This window comes from Diabrotica virgifera, chromosome 3, assembly GCF_917563875.1.
Source record: "Diabrotica virgifera virgifera chromosome 3, PGI_DIABVI_V3a".
In the NCBI taxonomy this organism is placed as follows: domain Eukaryota; kingdom Metazoa; phylum Arthropoda; class Insecta; order Coleoptera; family Chrysomelidae; genus Diabrotica; species Diabrotica virgifera.
In genome coordinates this window covers 135,122,260-135,147,380 of record NC_065445.1, presented here as the reverse complement: position 1 = coordinate 135,147,380, position 25,121 = coordinate 135,122,260, and the positions used below count along the sequence as shown (strand labels likewise).

The following is a 25,121-nucleotide window of genomic DNA, read 5'->3' as shown; positions in this document are numbered from 1 at the left end:
AATCAAAAAACCTAACTATACTAAATTTGCAATCAAGATGCAGTAGAAATTTACAAACCAAGTAATGTTAAATACTACTAGGAGCACTCCCGGATCATAATTTACAATGTATAAACTTTGGAAATTATGATTTAGGATTTAGAATGTATATGGGTACATTGTAAATTATGATTCAGGAGTACTCCTAGTAGCATTTAACGTCTCTTGGTTTGTTTATTTCTACTGCATCTTGATTGTAAATTTAGTAAGTATAGACATGTAATAAGTAAACCCTCCACCCCACAAGCTTCTAAGAACTTATTGGCATTCAACATTTATCACGTTTACCGTTTGAATACGGGATTTATTCATAAAAACCGGTCAATGTGATTATTTCTGGTATATATATTACTTTTACCTAGCTATTCGGGTTGTATTAATAGTAACCGGTAATTATTAATAATTCCCATTTAATCACATTTACCGTAACATACATATTCAACTTGAAATAACAGAGAACCGGTCTACTTTAGGTGTATAATCCTACCTACCAATGCCTTTTGTACTTCTTAAAAAGACCTTTAAAATCAGCAATACTAAAGCTCGATTACATTCAAACTACTTAAGCGAGACCTGCTGCAAAACAATTGATGACTAATGTATTTTAAGAAAAAATGAGAAGCGTATTTGACCCCTCATTCACCATAAGTTAAATGCATCGTTTTTCTTCTACAATAACCTTTATTATGTCTATGTTCTAAAAGTTAAACGGGTTTAAAATGAACGATTTTTGAAAAAAAAAATAAGATCAAATTATAGAGAGCATTTTTAAATGTTCTTAAAAATCTCTGTTATTCTGCATGTAACTTGAAAATGATAAGAGATACAGTAATGAAAGATGAAAACACAATTTTTATCTGGAAAAAGCCCTACATTTTTGTGTGGTATCTTTTTTTCGTATCTCTGATCATTTTCGAGTTACATGGAAAAAAAGGAAGATTTTTAAGAAAACTTAAAAATGCGCTCTGTAATTTAATCTTATTTTTTTTTTCAAAACCGTTCATTTTAAACCCGTCCAACTTTTTGAATATAGAAATAAAACTATATTACAAAGTATTGTAGAAGGAAACGATGCAATTAAATTCTGATGGATGAGGGGCTAATATATACTTCTCATTTTTTCTTAAAATACGTTAGTCATACTTTTTTTGCAGCATATCTCGCTTAGTTTGAATTTAATCGGCATTTAATATTGCTCATTTTAAAGGTCCTTTCAAGCACTACAAAAGGTATTGACAGCATTATACTGATATTTCAAGTTGAATACACCGATTTGAGCATGCACCAGAAAAACAAACTATTCTCACCTACCATATCTCTTTTTGTTTTATAACTAAAAGATTTATGAAGGAACGAATCTCTATATTTTTTATAAGCTACAAAAATATTTAATATAGTTTTTTCCGTTAGATGCATTGTTTTTAGGGTATTCGCAAAAAACCGTCCGAAAAGGTGTCATTTTTCAATGAAATAGCCCAATTTTCAACTACGGATAACACAAAAAGTTCTCAAAAAAAATTATAAAGCAGTTTTTGCTTACAATTAGGTTCTTTAGCCACTTCCGTGGCTATTTTAACGAAAAAATGTTCCACCCCCAAGAAGGGGTGGGAATTACCTCCAAGATAAAAGCGCACATCGGTATAGGGTAGACTTTGTTTCTTGTGCTATTCCCTACTTACTGTGAAAATATCAATTAAATCGATACAGTAGGATGGAAGTCGGAGCCAAATACCCTCATTGAGTGCCCTAATATTCTATGCAGCACTTTTTCATTTGAGGTATGTCATGTCCATGAAATCTTGAGGATTCTCCGATTGATCCACATTTCAAAACCTCCAATTTATTCACGGTTGATGTTTTAAGGGTCCACTTTTCAAGTGCTTAGAGAAGAGTGGACCTGATGTAGCATTTTGATAAATCACATAGCAGTCTTTTGGTTTTTTCGAAAGATTTTCTAGCCTGTTCTATTCTCGATATTATTTCTAGATCAGGATTTAGGCTGCTGTATAGATCCAAGATCTTAGGTACTTGAACTTGCTGACTTTTGTAAAATGTTTAATTATATTGAACATTGGTATCAGCATTAAGGGAAATCTGACATTGGTTTAATGATAAGCCAAGGCTGTGCTGTAACTGAAATAAAACTTAGCAACATAATTTAAATTTACTTAGCCGGTTTCATCAACGACAAGGGGGACATGAAAGGAGCCTCCACGTAGAATGTGATCACTTGTGAAAACAATCGGGCGTCCCCTTAGCCCAGTAACTGAAGGTTTTCACCTCCTATTTCGTTGAACCTTCATCGATTTTCATGAAAATTGGTGAGTAGTTAGAGGATACCTCAAGGAACAAAGGTGACATGAAGTATTTGAGAAAAGTATTTTATTAAAAATAATACCACTAATCGATAGAGTGATAAATGATAAGCAAAATTTGTTATATAAAGTTATTAAAATAAATCAATACTTTTTGAGTTATTAAACGTCAAATATTTTATTTTTATAAAAAAATGCATGTTTTAAAGCTGATTTTCACATATAACTCAAAAACTATAAGCTTTTACAAAAAAGTTATTGTTACCAAAATTGAAGATAATAAAAAATTTAATACACTCCTCACTCGAAGAACTAAACTAATGTTAAGTCAAAGTGAGTTATGGGTAATTAAATGTGTATTTTTTCGACGAGTACTCAAATCTATGTATTCAATCTTAAATATCAAGAAACTATGCATTTTATAAAATATACCTGCTAAACTCTTGTCAAAGTACTTCGGAATACCTATCAAATGAGCTCCAGAAGAAGTTAATAGCATTAAAATTACGCAAGTTATGATGAAAATAAGAGAACCCTTTCGAATTTTTTAGGAAAAAGGGAAAAATAAAACATACGCCATTTCCACAAAAATTAAAATTTATAGTAATACTTACTATAATTTCTCTATATTAACATAATAGTCTAGGGCGCATCTGTTTTGAGATGGACGTTGAGAGGTGACTCAAATTTTTTTGCAGAAATTGCTTGAAAATAACTCAAATAATAATATTTGAGTTATCCTCCCACTCAAAATGGTCCGGAACATTGTTTAAATAATCAAAATGTCAAAATATAAAGGAAAAATTCGATTTTTTATTGGTTTTTTGATTATAACTTTAAAAGTATTTATTTCCGAGAAAAGTTGTACTGACATAAAAGTTGCGTAATTAAATTTCCTACAATATAGAATTGGTTAAAAATTTAAAAAATAGTCACCGTTGTTGCAAAATAGCAATAATTGCGAAAAAAACCATACAAAAACAAGTATTCGAATTTTACGTTTTTCAACCATTTATGCTACACTTAGGACCTTCATATTTTACCCAGAACAACTGTATGATATAGTAAAACAACACTGTAAATTTCATTAAGATCGGTTTAATACATTTTGCAAAATAAATTTTTCAATCCAGGTTTCGCAAAGAAAATTAATTTTTTTTTAATGTTGCAGGACTGAAAATAAAGCAGATAGTAAGTTGATTTTTTTTTGCTTATAGAAGTGTACTGTATCTTTCATTTGCAATTTACAAAATTAAAATCGATTAATTACCACGGCGTCAGGAAATTTTTTAAATAAACATTAATTTTTGGTGCTACGCGCAGGACAGCGGTGTTCGATTCACACAAGTTGATTTCCACCAAAATTTCTTCCAATCTTTATCTAATATATTATTTTCTTACTCTATATTTTGTTGTATTTTAATATTTTAATTCCACAAAAATCAAAATAATTTTATTATCGTTTGTGAAATATTGTTTAAACAATTGCATATGTTTAAAAATAATAAACTTATATTCTCTAATTTAAATTATATGAACAAAGAAAGTTCTTGCTAAAAAAAGTGTTATTTCAAAGGATAGAGTATGTGTTTTTATTTTGCAATAAACATATTTATTTATTTATATCGAAATGCAATAAAAATTAAAATGCATTATCAAAAGTCATTGGAATGCCCAATCGGAGCAAACTATCCGCTGTCCTGCGCGTAGCACCAATTATTAATGTTTATTTAAAAAAATTCCTGACGCCGTGGTAGTTAATCGATTTTAATTTTGCAAATTGCAAATGAATGGTACAGTACACTTCTATAGGTAAAAAAAACTTTCAACTTGCTATCTGCTTTATTTTCAGTCCTGTAACATTTTGAAAAAATGAATGTTTTTGCGAAAGCTGGCTTGCAAAATCTATTGAACCGATCTTAATGAAATTTACAGTATTGTTTTACTGTATCATAATGTTTTTCTGAATGAAATATGAAGGTCCTAAGTTTAGCATAAATGGTTGAAAAACGTAAAATGCGAATACTTGTTTTTGTATGGTTTTTTCGCAATTATTGCTATTTTGCAACAAGGGTGACTATTTTTTAAATTTTTAACCAATTCTATATTGTAGGAAATTTAATTACGCAACTTTTATGTCGATACAACCTTTCTTGGAAATGAATACTTTTAAAGTTATAATCAAAAAACGAAGAAAAAAACGAATTTTTCCTTCATATTTTCACATTTTGATTATTTAAACAATGTTCCGGACCTTTTTGAGAGGGAGGATAACTCAAATATTTATTATTTGAGTTATTTTAAAGCAATTTCTGCAAAAAAAAAATGAGTCACCTCTCAACGTCCAAATGTACTAATATTTTTACAGATGCGCCCTGGTCTATAAGTAATGATTTCAACAATTTTGACCGGTTTAGAATGCATATTTTTGAAAAAAGATATGATTTAAAAAATCAGAATTTTTAAAATTATCGTAATTTTCATTTTCTTTTGATAATAACTCCAAAAATATTCAATATACGTAAAAAATGATATATAACCAAATTTTAGTTTTTTCTGTATTGAATATTTTGCCAGTTTTACTATTTCTGTAGGGTAAAAAATAACCGAGATATAAACGTTTAAAGCTTAAATTTTGCTGCGAAGGGTTTTTGAAGATTAATTTCAACGCGGTTTAATAGCCCTTGGAGTTAACTTTCAAATAGTTTTCAGGTGAACCTGATATCGTAAAAATTAACGGAATTATTTAAAAAAAACACAATATCATTTTTTGGAGAAATTTTTAAAAGATAAATTTTGAAAAATTTTTGGAGCATACATTTTAATGAGATCAATTGTTTGTGGCTTAGTTGATAGATATTTCTAAGTACTTTGACAGATGATTAATACGTTTATGTTATAAAATGCATCATTTTCCCGTTATTTAAGCTTGAATACTTAGATTTGGGTACTCGCCGAAAAAAATATACATTTAATTACCTATAACTCACTTTTAGTTAACAATAAGTCGGTGTGCAAATAATCCTTTGTATTTGTATGGGCCTGTCCAAAGTGCACCAACTCGCTTGAACACTAAAAACCGACTCGGCACTGATTTTCGGAGTCAGTCTGAGTCTGTGTGCTAATAATCCTTCGTATTTAAACGAAGATTAGGATTATTCGCACACAGACTCGGCGCTGATTTCGAAAACCAGCGCGCACCTTGGACGCACCCTTTGTCTATAGAGGCATGTCTTGACAGTGGCATGATCAAAGAAACATCTAACAAACATGGAATAGACACTTCTATCGGGGTAATTTCTGAGGGCAAAAGGCTCAGTAGGTAAAACAGGATGAATTTTGCTATAGAGAATGTGGCTTCGATTGCAGAAAAGCTTAACTTTTTATCGCAAGCTATTTTTATATAAATGTTTACGTAACATTTCTAAAGCTAATGACGCAGACCTTGGATCTGACGTATTTACAACTTGGTGGTTAGAAATGTGGTGTTGTTGCTTAGCTATTTTTGGTGACAACCCACTCTAAAGCTTGATAAATTGTAAACATTTCTGCGTCATAGCATATGGAGCGTCGTTTATCTAACTTGAACATTGGTTACTTATTCTTGGTGATCTGGAATATATACAGTACAACCAACTCCCAATTTCGATTTTGAACCATCGCATCGGTGAAAGTGCTGGATGGATTATAGTGCTTGACTGTCTGATGCTGAAAATCAACTGAATTCTCATTGTCAACATTTGGGAAACAAACATTGACTTTAGCCTAAGAGACACTGAAATTCAATTGAAAGAAAGTTCATTCACCTGGACCGTTTAGGTGCTGAGAAACGTTGGAATATGCCACTGCTAGAATACGAAAATTACTGCTATACCACCATTTATTATAGACTACATAGATTAGAAACAAAGATGTCACATATTTTTGTAGTAGTTCAGTTTGGTTGTAAGATTGGCATGTGAGAATAAATTGTTCAGCTAAAAACAGTCGTCTTAAATGTAAGAGAGGTTTTGTTTTGATTGTAATAGTTTTTCGATCTCTTAATTTCTTAAATATATTTCAAAATAAAGCCTAATAATAGTTATTCTATTTCATTTGTTTATCAAAGAAATTATGAAGTTTCCCACAAAATAACTCATGCAATGCACGTAATAAAAAAGATAATTATTTTTAATGTGTGCAAATATTTTCATTTCATTCCATTGTTAGTTAAGTCTTAATTGTGGAAACCTTGCATTCGTTTATATTTAAAAGCATACATCACGTGTATTTTAATTACTTGCTGCTTTTGACTTCTATTAAGTATTTAATTGAAATGGCCTATAAACAGGCCGTTATTAGATATGACAAGTAAAGTCACTGTTTAAATTGAAGTTTATAGTTTGCAAAGGAATAAATAAGTGGTAATATTTATGTAATTATATGTTGTAGTCTATTCAGGAAATTTGTAATAATAATAATTGGTTTTCTCGAGCTTCTAAAATTATGTTCTGTGGGAGTTAAATCTTGTATCACAATAGCATACAAGGAAAGCCTTATTTATAATAGTCCATGTGGTGAGACCGCTCCCGTCTGAAAAACATTTCTAATTCGGTTTCTCTGCGGATTCATATTCAAAATGTCCCCTTTCAACAAATCTGAAGGGTGCCGGACGGAATTTTTGGGCAGAAATTCTTTAAACAATTTTTTTAAACAAATATATAAGATCACCTTTTATTGCTCCAAAATATATATTTTTAGGTTTTTTTGGTCATTCTAAACAAGAAAGGTATCTTGTGATTTTTCTTAAAAATTTACAGTTTCCGAGTTATAGGCGATTTAAAATCTAAAAAATGCGAAAATACGCATTTTCGAGGCTTCAAAAGTCATATTTAAATTAGTATTTCTAAGGGTGCCAATAACTTGGATTAAAGTTTAAACATTCCTTTTCAAGATTCCGAAGAGTGATCGGGTCTAACTTCAATTTAGACCGTAGTTTTTTAATTGTTAATTATGCATGTCCATCCGATTTTTTGGCCGGTGCGGCGCGCTCTATTTCAAAAATCTCCTATTTTCCTCCGAAAAATATTTTTTCTAGATTCTTTGGGACATAAGTTTCTTGACATTTTTCTGAAAAGTTAATAGTTTTAAAGTTATAAGCGATTTAAAATCCGAAAAATGACAAAAAAAAACATTTTCGCATTTTAAATCGCTTATAACTTTAAAACTAGTAACTTTTGAGAAAAATTTCAAGAAACTTATTTTATTTAGAATGTCCCAAAGAATCTAGAAAACATATTTTTCGGAGGAAAATAGGAGATTTTTGAAATAGAGCGCGCCGCACCGCGCACCGTCCAAAAAATCGGATGGACATGCATAATTAGCAATTAAAAAACTACGGTCTAAATTGAAGTTAGACCCGATCACTCTTCGGAATCTTGAAAAGGAATGTTTAAACTTTAATCCAAGTTATTGGCACCCTTAAAAATACTAATTTAAATATGAGTTTTTAAGCCTCGAAAATGCGTATTTTCGTATTTTTTAGATTTTAAATCGCCTATAACTCGAAAACTGTAAATTTTTAAGAAAAATCACAAGATACCTTTCTTGTTTAGAATGGCCCAAAAACCTTAAAATATATTTTTTGGAACAATAAAACGTGATGATCATATGTATTTGTTTAAAAAAATTGTTTAAACAATTTCTGCCTTTAGATTTGTTTAAAGGGGACATTTTTGAGTATGAATCCGCAGATAAACCAAATTAGAAATGTTTTTTCAGACGGGAGCGGTCTCACCACATGGACTCTAAGCTAATCGGAGTCGTAGTGGTTTGAGTATCACACTTCAGGACCAAATAAAACTAGTCAAAACAAGTTTGTCCGCCTAATCGCTAACCGATTTGCTGATGTCAAACATAATCTTAAATCAAAATGAAAATAAACGGGTTCGTTTTGATTCAAATCGAGTCTCCTGCCATCCCCTGACACGTATTTCCAGGTTTACCCATTATCAAAGAGGCTTTGCAGGAAGACTGATCTGAATAAAAACGCACCGACTGCTCGGAATAGATAATAAAATATTTATACCGAAGTATGGTTAGAACGACTTCTAACGAGGAAAGATGAAATGAGTGTCGATAACGATTCAAGTAAACTGTTTACCCATATATTAAAATATCAAACGGGCGACGCTTAGGAAAATATTTCAACAACGCATCTCAGTTTACCCATCGGAATCGTTATCATTGTGTACTCTAATACAGAGTATGGTGTAAAACAGTGGCGGATTCAGCATCGTTAAGAGGGGGGACTGATTGGCTAAATTTCTATGGAAAATAAATGAATGTTTTTATAATGAATAGTCCAGGTTAATAAAGTTTTTTTCATGACACTTCAACAGCCAGGGCACTGAAGCGTTTTTTCGACAGGTAATACCTATAAGAACAAATTGTAACTATTTTCTGCGTAGGACCTGGCGCCATTTTTATTTATAAACAATTATTTAGTGTCAAAAAACGGAATTTTTTCCTTTTTTTTTAAAATCAATGGAAAACGGTGAGACTTGTGGTTTTTTTAATACAAACATCTTCTAGAGCATGGAAAAAGTTTAAAATGGCGTATTACAAAGTTTGATATACTCATTTGTTGTTAAGAGTATACAGTAGCGCGTCATCAATATAACTTCGGGAGATAGTATCATACTCGTTTTCGAAAGTTCTGCGAAACTTTGGCAACAGTGCTTCGGAATTGTTTGACATAACGTGAATGTGACATTAATTCATCGGCGCGCTAAATGGAAGTAATAGAAAACAATTTTGTTATTAGTAAATAAATATTTATAAAAATAAACCAAAATGGGTGAAAATTTTATATTAACATAGGTATTTGCACTAAATAATAATAATAAATAATCATTTCGTTGTGAATCGAAACAAGAGCCGTCTTATTTTATTTAGTTCATAGAACTCCAAAGGCACTTTAACTTTATATACTCGCATTAGAATTCGAAATATTTTTACGTAAAATATACTTATACGTATAACTAAAACTCACAATTAACAATAATCTATTTTTTCAAATAGGCCAACAACATGTCTATTACACAAAAATATAATAAATTAACTATAAATAAACACTACTTTCCTATGAAACAACAATAACGAATTCTTAAAATGAATGAATAAAACTACTGCACTGGACAGATATCGATAAAGATAACAGAACAGATAAGAGAAAATCTGACGCAGGTTTGTCAAAATGACAGTGACAATTTCTCTATGTTGCCTAATTAGTTATTAGTTATAATATGTTCGATTTCTTGTTAGAAATAAAAAATATTAGTAGGTCCAAAATGACACAAAATCTAGGCATGTGATAAAAAAGTTTATTTGAAGAAAGTGTATTTTTTGTTCGTCTTAATAAGCGGTACAGGTTCGTTTTTTAATATTGTATTTAATTACAGAGTAATTTCCACATACTAATATATTTCTCAAATTGGGCTCTGCACCGCCATTGTTTATTATATTACGAATATGTGTGCCAAATATCTCGACAAAATATTCAAAATTACAGCTGCAATCTTGGATCGCGTTTGTTGCTACCTGTTGATCGCTACTGTAGCCTCTTAATGTAATTGCGAAAAAAGGTCGAAATTGCAAAAAAATTAATTTCGCAATAACTATTGTAAAAATTAGTGTACAGCTTTGAAATATTTGTCAAATGAGGGTTCTTTGGTGCTTAATATGTGACAAAAATTTAAAAGCGATTCATTCAGTTGTTTAAATTTTATTCAAATTGTTTATCCCATAGAGCTTTTTTTGCAATAACATAAGTCAGAAAAAAGTTATGTTAGAACCATTCTACACATGTCAAATGAAATAGCATGATGTTGTTCTGAAGCTATTTCCTTGTGACATTTTTATAATTACGTATTTTTTATGGGAAATAAGCCACAATTTTACTAAAAAATGAATTTATTAACGTTTCGAAGCCCAAATCGGGTTTCGTTGTCAAAATACAAAATACTATTAAAATAAAACAAACATGTTGTTGCTGTAAAAAAATTCTTCTAATAATTTATTTAATCTGACTCATTTATATTGGCAATGCAGACGTATATTATACATTTTAAAGTAGAAGACTTTAAAATGATATCGCCAATATTTATGAGTTGCGTTCCTGGGACGATTTTACTAAAAGATAGTTCATTCGATTACATGAAATCAATCCCAACTCAAGAATATCCGTCGCAAAAAAATCATAGCATGTGATCTGTCTTTAAAAAGACAACCAAATGCAACGATGACAGTAAAATTCTCGCGTTAGAGATTCCATAGTAAATCACGAGGGAAAACCAGGAAAAAAAAAAACCTCGTGATACTATCCCGACATCGTAAGTATTTGGTCTTACATTTAATCTACCTTCAAAAAACTAATACCAAATTCTGACTTTAATATGTTTAAATTATAAATAATATTAATATTACATAGATATACAATAAGTAATACTAAAATATAAAACTTGTACTAACTCGATATGTTATTGACTTACTAATCGTGGTATTTTCTTTCTATTGACTTCCTCTTTCAGTATGGGTAACCACATCCTACTGCGGCACAAATGTGTCGCAAATTTCTCGGTAGAATGCAGTAGGATGTGGTTACCCATACTGAAAGAGGAAGTCAATAGAAAGAAAATACCACGATTAGTAAGTCAATAACATATCGAGTTAGTACAAGTTTTATATTTTAGTATTACTTATTGTATATCTATGTAATATTAATATTATTTATAATTTAAACATATTAAAGTCAGAATTTGGTATTAGTTTTTTGAAGGTAGATGAAATGTAAGACCAAATACTTACGATGTCGGGATAGTATCACGAGGTTTTTTTTTCCTGGTTTTCCCTCGTGATTTACTATGGAATCTCTAACGCGAGAATTTTACTGTCATCGTTGCATTTGGTTGTCTTTTTAAAGACAGATCACATGCTATGATTTTTTTGCGACGGATATTCTTGAGTTGGGATTGATTTCATGTAATCGAATGAACTATCTTTTAGTAAAGTCGTCCCAGGAACGCAACTCATAAATATTGGCGTTATCATTTTAAAGTCTTCTACTTTAAAATGTATAATATACGTCTGAATTGCCAATATAAATGAGTCATATTAAATAAATTATTAGAAGAATTTTTTTACAGCAACAACATGTTTGTTTTATTTTAATAGTATTTTGTATTTTGACAACGAAACCCGATTTGGGCTTCGAAACGTTAATAAATTCATTTTTTAGTAAAATTGTGGCTTATTTCCCATAAAAAATACGTAATTAGAAATAGCATGAGCTACATTTTCAAATTGGTTTAAAAAAGTGAATAAAAAATGCATTTATTAGTAATAAATAATGATGCGAAATAAAGTGTCGTCAATTTTTCTTTAAAATTTTTTATTTTTTTATATAATGAATTATATTTATATTTATTACAATTTTTTATCAATTATTATATACATAACATTACTTGGTAGTTAGGCACCTAAAACACGGTAAAAAAATAGATTTTTTTGAAAAAAGTTATTCAAAAAGTTTATAAGGAAAAATTGACGATACTTTTGCATAATTATTTATGATTAATATATTAATTTTTATTCATTTTTTTAGACCAATTTGAAAGTTTAGCTCATGCTCTTTCATTTGACACCTGTAGAATGGTTCTAAAATTATTTTTTCTGACATGTTATTGCAAAAAACAAGCTCTCTGGGATAAACAATTTGAATAAAATTTAAACAATTGAATGAATCGCATTGAAATTTTTATCACATATTATGCACTAAAGAACCCTCATTTGACAAAAATTTCAACGCTGTACACTAATTTTTACAATAGTTATTTCGAATTTTTTTTTTAATTTCGACCTTTTTATCATAATCAAATCATATATCAAACTTTGTAATACGCCATTTGAAGCTTTTTCCATCCTCTCGAAGATGTATTAAAAAAACCATAAGTCTCACTGTTTTCCAATGATTTGAAAAAAAAAAGCAAAAAGGCGGTTTTTGACACTAAATTGTTTATAAATAAAAATGACCGCCAGATCGCCTTATTACCCTGGCCTAATATAACTAAAAAGAAATTCAATCACTTGGTTTGAGAGGGGGGCCGATCGCCGCCATCGCCCCTCCCTGGATCCGCCACTGGTGTAAAACAAAATGAAAATAAAGGTTTCGTTTTGATTCAAATCTAGTCTCCTGCCATCCCCTGACACGTGTTTCTAGGTTTACCCGTTATCAAAGAGGCTTTGCAGGAAGACTGATCTGAATCAAAACGCACCGACTAGCGACTGCTCGGTATAAATAATAAAATATTATTTATACCGAAGTATGGTTAAAACGACCTCTAACGAAAAATATAATCTTAAATAACATCCTTAAATATCTCCTACAACTAAATAATGATTCAATTAATTATTTTTTAAAGGAGTTAACGGGTGACGGTAGCACTGATTATTCCTTATGGAAAATTACTAAAAAACTGAAAATGCCTGTTATTCACTCTCCGCATATTAAACTAGAATATGAAAAATGGGCCAGAAGTAGTGCACAAAAAGCAGATCTATTTGCTATATATCTTGAAAGTATGTACCGGGTGTCCCAATAAGAATGGCTCTCGGCCATATCTCAGGAACCGTGTATAGTAGAGCTTTGAAATAAAAAATTTTATAACAAAAGTTACCTCAGGAAAAGCCTGGAAATTATTTTTATAATTGTGGGACCACCGCTAGAGGGCGTAATTGAATATCAAAAATTAAAAAATCTAAATTTTACAAAATTTTCCTAATGAAGGGGCACTGGAAATCCGATCGTCGTATTCTTCATAAAATTCTGCGCATATTTGATTTGACAAGTTTAGGTCTACCTTTGGAAATAAGAGGTGGGGGTGAGTGGGAACCTTGTTATGAAAAACTAGCTGTGAGTCCGGTTCTGCTTAATCAAATTTTGCAAACTTGGTCTTGTTGAAGACAGACCTTTTTCGTCAATGTAAAAGATATGATTTCGAACCAACTTACTGAGTAATATGACAGCTAGAAGGCGTTATTTAATTTTTTTCAGAAATCTAGTGTTCCTTGGAAAATATTACATACAAACATGCATTTTTAATACCATATTACAAAATTAGACAAAATTAGCAACAGAATAGCGAAAACCGCATGTTAATACCTTTTTTCTATCTCGAGATATCTTACAAAACGTGTAAATTTAAAAACATAACTGTTACTGTCACCGGTAAACGAAATAATTCATTAAAAGTAGTGTGCTATGGAAACAACAAAAAAACATTTTCCAGCTGTCAACGTATATTAGGTCTTTTCAACGCTTCTCATTTGTTTCGAGCCTCGTTCATATCTCGTATATTAATATTATACACGGATTATACGGCATATGACAGAGGCTCGAAACAAATGAGAAGCGTTGAAAAGCCCTATTACAAAGAAATAAAAACAACTATTTAGTGATGACATAAACGTTCAAATTTTTGCCCATCATTTTCGTTGCAAACATTTACTCTTTCAAGAGTAGATTGAACAGCAGTCTCAATTTCTGCTCTCGATATGCTTTGAATGGCGTTTAGTATTCTCTGGATAATGTATTCTAGAGTAGTGTATGATGGGCAACAATTTGAATATTTAGGTCGTCACTAAGTAGTTCTTTTTGTTCTGTGTTATATTTAATTTTAATAGTATTGTTTCTCTTTATATTGTTGTTTTAATTAATTATATTTTTATACGTTGACATCTGGAAAATGTTATTTTGTTTTTTTCTACAGCACACTAGTTTTCATTAACTTAGTTTACCGGTGATAGTAACAGTTATGTATAAAATTTACACGTTCCTCGAGATATCTTGAGATAGAAAAAAGGTATCGACATGCGGTTTTCGCTATTCTATTGCTAATTTAATCTAATTTTATAAAGTATGATTAAAAATGCATACTTGTATTTAATATTTTCCAAAGAAAACTAGATTTCTGAAAAAAATTAAATAACGCCTCCCAGCTGGCTTATTACTTATGAGGATGGTTCAAAATTATCACGCTTACATTGAAGAAAAAGATCTATCTTCAACAAGACCCAGTTTTCAAAATTTGATTTAGCAGAACCGGACTTACAGCCATTTTTTCATAACAAGGTTCCCACTCACCCCCACCTCTTATTTGCAAAGGTAGAGTTAAACTTGTTAAATCAAATATGCGCAGAATTTGATGAAGAATACAATAATCGGATTTCCAGTGCCCCTTTATTAGTAAAATTTTGTAAAATTTAGATTTTTTATTTTTGATATTCAATTACGCCCTCTAGCGGTGGACCCACGATTATGAAAATAATTTCCAGGCTTTTCCTGAGGCAACTTTTGTTATAAAATTTTTTATTTCAAAGCTCTACTATAAACGGTTCCTGAGATATGGCCGAGAGCCATTCTTATTGGGACACCCGGTACATTCAAACCAAATGAATGTTAAGAGAATGAAGAAAGATGAGAGGAACCTGTTTAATTAGAGGAAGAAATTCGACCAACTACACCAGCGTTTCCCAAAAGGTGGGTCGAGACCCACTAGTGGGTCGCGGGCGTATTTCAGGTGGGTCGCGGCATGGCTCTTACAGTAGCTAAGTAGCATACAGAGACCATATTCCTTATATATATTTTTTATGATCATGGCTGAGGGATGGGTCGCGAATATGAAAAAACATCAGAAGGTGGGTCGACAGACAGAAAAGGTTGGGAACCACTGAACTGCACCAAAAGAAGTGCTTGTAGAAATATAGGAAAATATTAACCCGAAAAAAGCTCCGGGCTATGATTTAATTACGGGTGAGCTGCTGAAAAATTTTCCCCAAACAGCTATCGTAAAACTAACCAACCTATTTAAGGCTCATTCAGATTAAAATATGTACGAATGATATGGAAAATGGTAAAACTCATTATGATTCCTAAGCCAACAGTATACGAGGTTTCGTTATACAGTCCGATATATCTCCTCCTTGTGATGTCGAAGTTTTTTGAGAAACTTTTCCTCAAGAAAATAAAACCAATTACTGAAGCAAAAATCTGATTCCGACAGATCAATTCGGGTTTAGAAAAGCACTCAACAATCGACGAGGTGCATAGGATCACAACTATTATCGAAAAATCGCCAGAAGAAAAGAACCTCTGTTCAACTGTCTTCCTTGATGCTGCACAGGTTTTCGATAAAGTCAGGCATGAAGGTTTAATAAATGAATTAAATGATTTTGGATGCTGGGAAAGACTAGAAGGGACAGGATCAGGAACGACTTGATTAGAAAAAGGGCCAAGATGACTATAGTCTCAAAAAAGGTTCAAGAACAAAGACTGCATTGGTTTGGTTACGTTAGACGTAGATATGAAAAATATGTATAATGAATAATAAGGACTATAATAAGAATTTAGGATAATAGTCACATACGATATTTTTTTTAAATATATTATATTTATATCAATCAAATGTTAATTATTTTAATTTGTCATTTTTGTTGGTGACAGCTTGTGTGCTTTTAGTCGATCACGATTCCCGTTTTCGATTTGCAAAAAGGCTCAAAAAATTTAAAGAATAGTTAAATCCTAGTGCGCAAGCCAGTCCAACCAGCACATGCATTTGCTCGATTATGGGCCGATTACTGAAATGATCATCACGAAACCGTCACTGAAAGATCACAATTCTTGTTGGAACGGATTTTGTTTACTGCGCAGGAGCGTTACCGTTTCGTGACGGTTCTCGGTCGTGTTGGAACAAACCTAACAAATTTACAATGTAAAGAAACATAATATTTACTTAGGCCTTCCAGGATATCGTGAATCCGCCATGTCACACTATCGCATTTAACTTGGCTATGATTCAAACTAAACTGATAAGTGTTATGTTTAGTAGTAACTGAGATATGCAAAATAAAAAATATGTAGTTGTCAGCAATTTACAGGAGTTTAATTTTGTTGTACAGTTTAGGTAAATGTATGTCCATTTCAATGGAGACCGGGTCTGAAAGGGTTAAGATCGTATAAGTAGATTATCGATATGTTATAAGGTTTATAAGTTTTCCTTAGACCTTAGTTTTCTCTCTCTGTTCTCTATCCTTTCTTTCATCCCTATCTTTCTCCATCGCTTAGCCCCCTCTCTCTTTCTACCTATTCCTCCTTCTAACATTTTCAATATACAAGTTGATATTTTTGTTATTTGTTTGTTAATGAGTTAACTTAAGTTATGTATCTCTCTTTTGTAGGAAGAAAATAAGACTTTTCGCATGCTTCTAAATGAATGCACACGGCGGCTCAAGTTACTATCGAAAAAATTAGGCAACTGTATAGAAAAATCTAGACCTTACTATGAACTCTTAGAGGTTGCAAAAAAGGCTCAACAAGAATGTCAAGAAGCAGCTCTGTTGTACAAGAAGGCACACGGTAATTTTAAAACTTTTACAAAGTTTACTAACTTAATAATATGTCACAGTAATTTCGATGCTACATCACTTAAAGAGATTTTTGGTTCAAAACTTTTACCGCTATATACAATAGTTGTTACTATTTTATTTGTAAAATAATTTTTAAGAGATATGGGCGATTAATATTTTATATGTCGTTTTGTAGATGATCATTGTATACACAATAGAAATTTTATAAAAAAAATAATTTGGAGTTTTTGATTTTAAAAATTCTTCAGTTTTTATTAAAATAGTAAAATTAGTATGGCTTTCAGTATTTAATAGGCCTTTGATTCATATATACTTGTCACTAGCCAGTAAAAACTATATTTCATCCACATAGTCATTATTTCCTGCATCATTCGCCCGCTCTTGTGATTCAGTTTTCTGCCTATTTACATTTTAAAATAGCCACGCAATTTCCGACGTATTTGCTTTCCTGTCTCGGCCACATTCAAAGCATATACCGTTTTCATTTTTTATGTTATAAACTTCCTTACCTATTGACACTTAGATTGTATGGTTTACCTAAGATACATAAGTAGGGCATTCCCATTCGTCCAGTCGATAGTTTCATACTACAGTTTCCATTATATCTAAAATACTGAATCCCATTAACAACATGGCGAATTTTACCCCTCGTTTCTCAGTCAAGAAAACTAGTCATTTAGTCAACAACCTTCAACAAGTAAATCTTCATCCCAACTTTCTTTTTATGTCGGCAATCAGGGCCGGCGATAACGGGCCTGCTAGGGATGCACTGCAGGCGGGCGCCCCTATTTAGGGGCCGCCAAAATGAGCTGTTTTTTGCTGGTGTGGTACAAAATACTAATTTAAAAAACCGAAGAGCGCCTATTTTTGATAGTTTTGCGGGAGGGCGCCTTATACCCTAGCGCCGGTACTGTCGGCAATGTATTCACTCCTGTTAAGAAACAATTAATCACCTTGTCTACTTCACCCTTCACTCCACCTAATCTCTTCTAAGAGCCAGTTCAATCACCTTGTCTACTTCTAACTCCATTATCCAATTATTACAAACTTGTTTAGCTTAAGATTTCTTCGTATGCAACAATAAATACAACAGACAACCTGATGGCTTAGCCATGGATAGCTGTCTCTCTCCTTTTCTAGCTGATATATTTGCGGATCATTTAGAAGCCACACACATATAAAAAATCCTGAAATACTCCATAGTTTTCGTTACGTTGATGACTCTTTAGTCTTTATATCAGGTAACTCAAACTCAGCTGATGAATTACTTTCTAAAATAAACCAAAACAACATTATCAACAAACTTATTTACAAAAGACAACATTATCAACAAACTTATTCACAAAAGACAATTTAGGGCCTTGCGTTCGGTTAGATATATTACCATTAGAGTCGGTTTGGAGATATTAGAAAAAAATATCATTAAATGATCAGTTAACAACATCCACATTTCTTTCAAAGTACCGAATGATTTGGAGCAGTGTCTCACCAACTCTAAAGATCCCATTAATTATATGAATCGTAGATGATATAAATTAATTATATGAATCGTATGAATCGACACTTCTTCTGACTTAGTTCCAGATTCCGGGTCGTAATGGAGTATTTACCAACAATTAGCGATTAAGGTAGAAAAAGTAAACATAAAAACCGTTCATGGATTATGTGATGTTTAGCAATAGATACTGGAGGGAATGAAAGAAAGGAATATCTAGAAGAAATAAGATACTCAATTTTCTTTCTCGAAAATCTCAACCAATAATATTGTTTGGTCATATCGGTTTAATCATAAAGAAGGACCATATGAAAAGAAGTACTAATGGAACATTGTCGACTCGGCTATATCCAAATTAGTTGAAGTTAGGAGAAGAAATCTCTTTATGTCCTCTGGCCAGGGCAATAATTTTAGTAGAGCAGATAATCGGAGAATAGAAATTTGAAATCATAGTTTTCAGCTTCTCGAACGAATAGGGCTTTTCAACGCTTCTCATTTGTTTCGAGGTCCTGTCATATGTCGTATATTAATATTATATACGGATTTAGGGTTTTTCAACGCTTCTCATTGGTTTTGAGCTTCTATCATATGTCGTATATTAATATTATATACGGATTACACGACATATGAAAGAAGCGTTGAAAAGCCCTATGGGAATATGTATATTGATAACATTCACCAATAGTAAGATTGATCACTTCTTATTTAAATGTGACTAAATAATTTCGAGTTGAGATAGTTTTAAATCTTTTTTTGTGAATGTCACTGTTGCGATTGTGATTTAACCCTATTTATCAAATTTGTCAATTATTAAGAGTGCAATAGCCTCTTTGAAGTTGAAGTGGTTAATATATCTTATCTTTCAATTGTTTTAAATTGCAGTTGAAAGAATATCAATTATTAAAAATTAAATCGACTTAGAAACGAGAGAATATATTGATTGACTGATTGGTTGATTGATTGATTGAAATATGATTTTTACTAAATCACTCGACTGCTTTATAAGTACAATATTTTTTATTTGGAAATGTTAGATTATATTTTAAAAATTGGTTTTACTGAACCATTTGTAAATCCAGTTACTTTTTACAATTTAGCTCTTTCGGTGCAGCTATACTTAAGCCTTATTATTAATTTTACGTATATTTATATAATTTAAAGGATATCCTATATTAGAATAGAGAAGAAACAAGCAAACATCGATACTCAATTGCTACGCTCCCAAGAAAATTAAGAGTATTTTATGATATCATAGAAGGAATCTGTGAAAATATTCAGTAGTAATTGCACGAAAGCTCTAAAATTATCGATTTGTTTCCCAAGTGACACTTTGACAGTTTTAATTTCACGACCCGAAGGTGAGTGAAATTATGTCAAAGTGTGACGAAGGCAACAAGTCGATAATAATTTTAGAGATCGAGTGTATTTCATGAAAAAATCTGTCTTTTTAAATAATTTTAACTAATATTTTATTGAGATCTTCACCTGAATATATTTGCTAAACCTGTTTCTTGGTGTTCTCTGTGACAAGTTGTAAAACATTAATAATTGTCATTAATGTCACTGAATGTTCATTTTTGGGTAGCAACGAAGGGCATCTGACGTAATGCTTGACGACGGGATATTATCAAAAATTATCAGTAGTAATTGCACAAGAGCTCTAAAATTATCGAATTTTTCCCGAGTGACACTTTAACAGTTTTAATTTCACGAGCCAAAGGCGAGTAAAATTATGTCAAAGTGTCATGAGGGCAAAAATTCTATATTAATTTTAGAGTTCGAGTGCAATTTGTTGCGATTATTTCATGAATAAAACTGTTCAAAACCAAAATTTTATTGTAATTTATTTATGTAAGTACAAATTAGTACAATTAAACACAAAGTTTTTATAAATATTTGACGATTGAAAGTCATCACTTTTATAATTTTTAAAACATTAATTGTCATTAATGTCACTGAATGTATTTTTTCGTAGCAACGAAGGGCATCTGACATAATATACTTAACGACGGGCAATTATCAAAAATTATCGATTTAATTCAGATTTCTGTAGCTTTCTATTGGTCAGAATCTCCTATGAATGAAATAATCGCTGTAATTTTTGTTTCTGTAGATTTCTATTGGCCAGAATCTCCTATGAATGAAATAATCAGTAGTAATTGCACGAAAGCTCTAAAATTATCGCTTTGTTTCCCAAGTGACACTTTGACAGTTTTAATTTCACGACCCGAAGGTGAGTGAAATTATGTCAAAGTGGCACGAGGGCAACAAGTCGATAATAATTTTAGAGATCGAGGTTAATTCGCTGAGATTATTTCATGAATAAAACTGCCTTTTTAAATCATTAATGTCACTGAATGTTCATTTTTGCATACGGAATATTATCAAAAATTATCACTTTAATTTTTATTTCTGTAGCTTTCTATTGGTCAGAATCTCGTATGAATGAAATAATCCTAGGAATTACATCTTCATAATAGTGGATAACTTTGATGCAAAGATGAGAAAGGATTATATAACCGTATTGTAGCGGGCAAATAAACCATACATAAAGTCACAAATGATAATGGATTAAAAATATGCAACCTATTATCTACCATAAAGACATATCGTAGTCATCGTCATCAACAGCTACTCAATCCATCGCTGGATGTAAGCCTCTCTAAGGGTAAGAACAGAACAAGTGGGTCGAGGTGGAGGTGTAGGTCGCGGTGGATGCTACTAAAGTCGCGGTCGATACAGCACATAGCAAGGAGGTCGCCTGCGCTGTCGGTCGAGCTAGAACCACTATCAAATGAAGTAGTTTAATTAAATTTGAATGACAAAAAGACTGTGCTTTTGCGATGTTGTGTGAGTCAAGTGATGATAGTGATGAAATGTCAGCTGTAAATAATCAGATCCTCCTATATATTTAAAAATTAAAAATTTACTGAATTTAATTACTTTAGAAATTCAAAAATAAACTGAATACAAAAAAAATGATTACCTATATAAAAAGTATTAACTCACATAGGGCAGGTAATGACAACTTGGCTTCGAACGGACCAATCACAGGGAAGCATCCTTGTAGGCCGCGCAGTAGACATCCATGTAAAACAACCTCTTTTTATTTTCAAAAGCATCGATGTAAACCTCCTGGATGGCATCGCGCTAAACCTCCACCGCGACTTACCTGCTCTATTCTCTTCCATTCACTACAATGTGTTTGTTTTACATGGATATCGACATCGACCGCGACCTCCACCTCCACCGCGACCCACTTGTTCTGTTCTTACCTTTAGGTGTGTCCATTCATTTCTGTTTGCTGTTTTTTTGTATCCATTCGTGACCAGCCAGTTGCTTGATGTCATCCATCTGCTTTGAGGTCTGCCTCTACTTTTCTTATTTCTATTGGTGTCCATCCAACAATTTGCTTCCTCCCAAGGTTTTCTTCCATTTTTATGTATCCTGCCCAGTTCCATTTTAACATGACAATCTTATGGATTATATCTGATACTTCTGATCGTCTTCTTATTTCTTCATTGGATTTGCGATAGCTGAGCTTAATGTTGAACATTATAAGGAGAATGTTAATATTGACTTTAATTATTTTTTTAATGTCGTTTCATTTCTTTTTTAGGAATCCACGCGGCAGCTAAAGAAACTGTAGCTTTGGCAGAGCAGCAATTTTTAACAAATCAACACGAATGGCAGTTCGACAATGCTTGGCAGGAAATGCTCAATCATGCTACTATGAAGGTAATATAATAATTTTAGAAGTCTTCTAGATCTTTTTAGAAGTCACGATTTACCACTTGGTACCAAAATCTGTATCAATAGATTATGTATCTATCTATTTTCTACATTATTATACGAAGTAGAAGCCTGGGCACTTTCTGAAGCTTCTTTAAAAAAACTCAGAAGTCTTCGAGATGTGGTTAACAGACACATTTTAAGAATTCCATTGCTGGATCTTGTGACTAATATTGACACAATCAAAGAGCGCACATTAGAATATTTTGGCCATGTTATGAGGAATGAACAGAGATGTGGCATGTTGCAACTTATTCTTCAGGGCACGGTATTAGGAAAGAGAGGACAAGGGTGAAGAAGAATATCTTGGCTTCAAAACCTGAAAAAGTGGTTCAATACATCTACAACCGGACTATTCCGAATAGCAACAAGCAAAGATAGAATAACCATGCTGATCGATAACATCCGGATCGGCCATCCGTAACGGATAAGCACCATAAGAAGAAGAGGAGATAATAGCTTTGTTCGCGCTGCAAAACCCGAATGTACCCAGAGGGAGAACGCCTGCGCATTACAAAATCGAGCGTTCGCGGAGGTCGATTTTTTCCCTCTTGAACACCCTCCGGATTTTTAATTCGGTGTTCGCGCAGTACATAAAAAAGATCCTGAACGTGTCCGGGATACCCTCTCGACGTTCGAGGATTTTGTTTCGGATTTTAAGTTCGCACAGGCGCACAGAATATTTGGGAAGAATTTCTTGACATTCTGACCATTATTCTGTTCTTACTCCGTCCTATTCTTAACCTAAAATATTGTTTTATTAAACAACTTGTAGATGTAGATTCTGGTTTTTGTTTTTAAAGTTTTTAAATTATATAAAGTGTTGTATCATTTCAATATTCTTCAAACAAATTTTAATATTTTTTATATTAAAGCTTTTTTAGTTGTTTTTGTCAATGTTTTCCATTTAGTATGTTTATAATTCAGTAGGTACCTTTTCTAGTATTATTATCTTATTACTTTTCATTTGATATTCGATAATTATCTATTACGGTAGTATTACAATAAATTGTACTCTGTTTTTACTTAATTTTAAGTACCTACATATTCTTGTGGTTTATTTTTCAGTTTAATTTATGAGTTAAATTAGTCACTTATTGAATAATGAATCATAAAAAACACATCAAACTTATTCTGAAACTATTTCTTGTGTCTTGTTATATTTCATTATTTTTGTGGTGTATGGTGTAATAAACCACAACACAATGTCACAACCTATCAAATTCAATATATCAAAATTGGAAATGATTGCTTTACTAAATTATTCCTTCCTTCAGATAATGTTCAACCCCCAGGAAGTTAAAGGTAATTTTTATATCTAAATAACAAGCTGCAATTTCCGAGTAACTCAACAATCTTTTACTCTCTACAAAAATTTAAGCCGGATTTCGGCGTGGACATACCAAATTATATTGTCGAAATAATAAAGTCGCTAATCAAATTTCTAACTTCTAAGAAAGGCCTGTTGTTGCAAAGTTAATCCTTTGCCTGTTGCTGTTATTCTCTTTCTCTTTGTTGAAATACAAATTTGTTGCATTTACATTTTTTGTTGACATTGATTTCGAAATAAGAAAGGGACAAGAAAAGGCTTCCTTCTCTAACCTTAAAAGTAAAGTCGCAGTTGCATTTGCATAATTTGGGATTTCGAAATAAGAAAAGGAAAGGATGCTTCCTTGCCTAACCTTGCTGTATGGAACCCGTCATATCATTCGGAATCCGAAAATTGTTCGCGGAGCGAAAAATCGTGAACATGTCCAGGATAAGTTTACGTTGACGCCTGTGCATTGGAAACTAATCCCGAACTTACTCTGAATACGTTCGGGTTCACACCGGGCAGTGTTCGGGCGAACACTGCCGAACTCATTATAAGCAGTGTTCGGGCGAACAGTGCTTATAATGAAAGAACCTATCATTTATGAAGATTTTTTCGGCCGGTGGTTTAGTTAAGTTACATTACATATTTTCGGGGTTTCTAGGCTGTATTCTGAAATTGTTCGTTCTTGAAGTTTCTTCTGCAACTTAGGCAGATAATTATCAAAGCTGAAGTGAGGTAGGACGTAGACGTGGAATCGTGTCGTTTCTCTCAATCACTGATGAGTTGTTTTTTAGTCTCAGCCTTTTTTAAGATTAGCATTAATATAGGGGAGAAGCTTGTACCTTGGCCAGCTTGTACCATGGGCCACCTCATTTCTCTTTTATTTTGCGCGCGCGAACTGTCTGTGTTTCTTATCTCAAGTTCTTCTACTATCGTCTTCTGTCTGAATAGTGGAGAAATATTGCAACTTTCTTAAATAATTTATATTGTCAATTGAAATTGTCAAATTAACGCATATTTCATACCTACTGTCATTGAAGAAGAAAAATTATATATTGCTCCACAATATTGATATGATATGCAATTATTATATAAAGGTAAATTTAATTAATTGTATTTTGCTTGCAGTACTGCCGTTGTTTATATAGGGAGATAGTTGGTCAGCCCAATAGGTAAATATGTTTGTAAATGAAGTAAAGAAACTCACAATCATTTAATTAACTTCGACTGGTCGAAGTTAATTAAATGATTGTGAGTACGACTGTGTTTCTTTACTTCATTTAAAATGAACTCACATATGCAACCCATTCAACTTTTAAATATGTTTGATTCAAATTGAGACAGTCACCAGATGTCCCCACAATTTCTGTCAGGATCGCAACGTAACACGTAACTAAGATACATCCAAAATGCATAAACAGCAAGTTGGATACGATCCTATTCATAACACCCCAACTCGCATACATATTAAGAAAAATAAATATATATGGAAGAATAAATTTAGAAATTGAATGAATGATGTCATGCTACTATACATTATATATGTATGCGAGTTGGGGTGTTATGAATAGGATCGTATCCAACTTGCTGTCTATGCATTTTGGATGTATCTTAGTTACGCGTTACGTTGCGATCCTGACAGAAATTGTGTGGACATCTGGTGACTTTCTCTAGCAGAATCAAACAAATTTTCCTCTTGGGC

The 25,121-nt window shown here is 32.1% G+C and overlaps 1 protein-coding gene across 2 annotated transcripts in view; it reads left to right on the top strand.

Annotated features, from left to right (window-relative positions):
* LOC114333501 (SH3 domain-binding protein 5 homolog) overlaps nt 1-25,121 on the top strand; it is an 80,550-nt gene that overhangs the window by 38,470 nt on the left and 16,959 nt on the right. For both annotated transcript variants that reach the window (XR_007697124.1, XM_028283387.2), the window contains exons 2-3: nt 16,629-16,806; nt 21,932-22,050. Coding sequence is in view for 1 of the 2 variants with exons in the window: in XM_028283387.2 (XP_028139188.1) it covers nt 16,629-16,806; nt 21,932-22,050 (297 nt within the window). In the remaining variant the exon portion in view is untranslated. The remainder of the gene's footprint in view (nt 1-16,628; nt 16,807-21,931; nt 22,051-25,121) is intronic.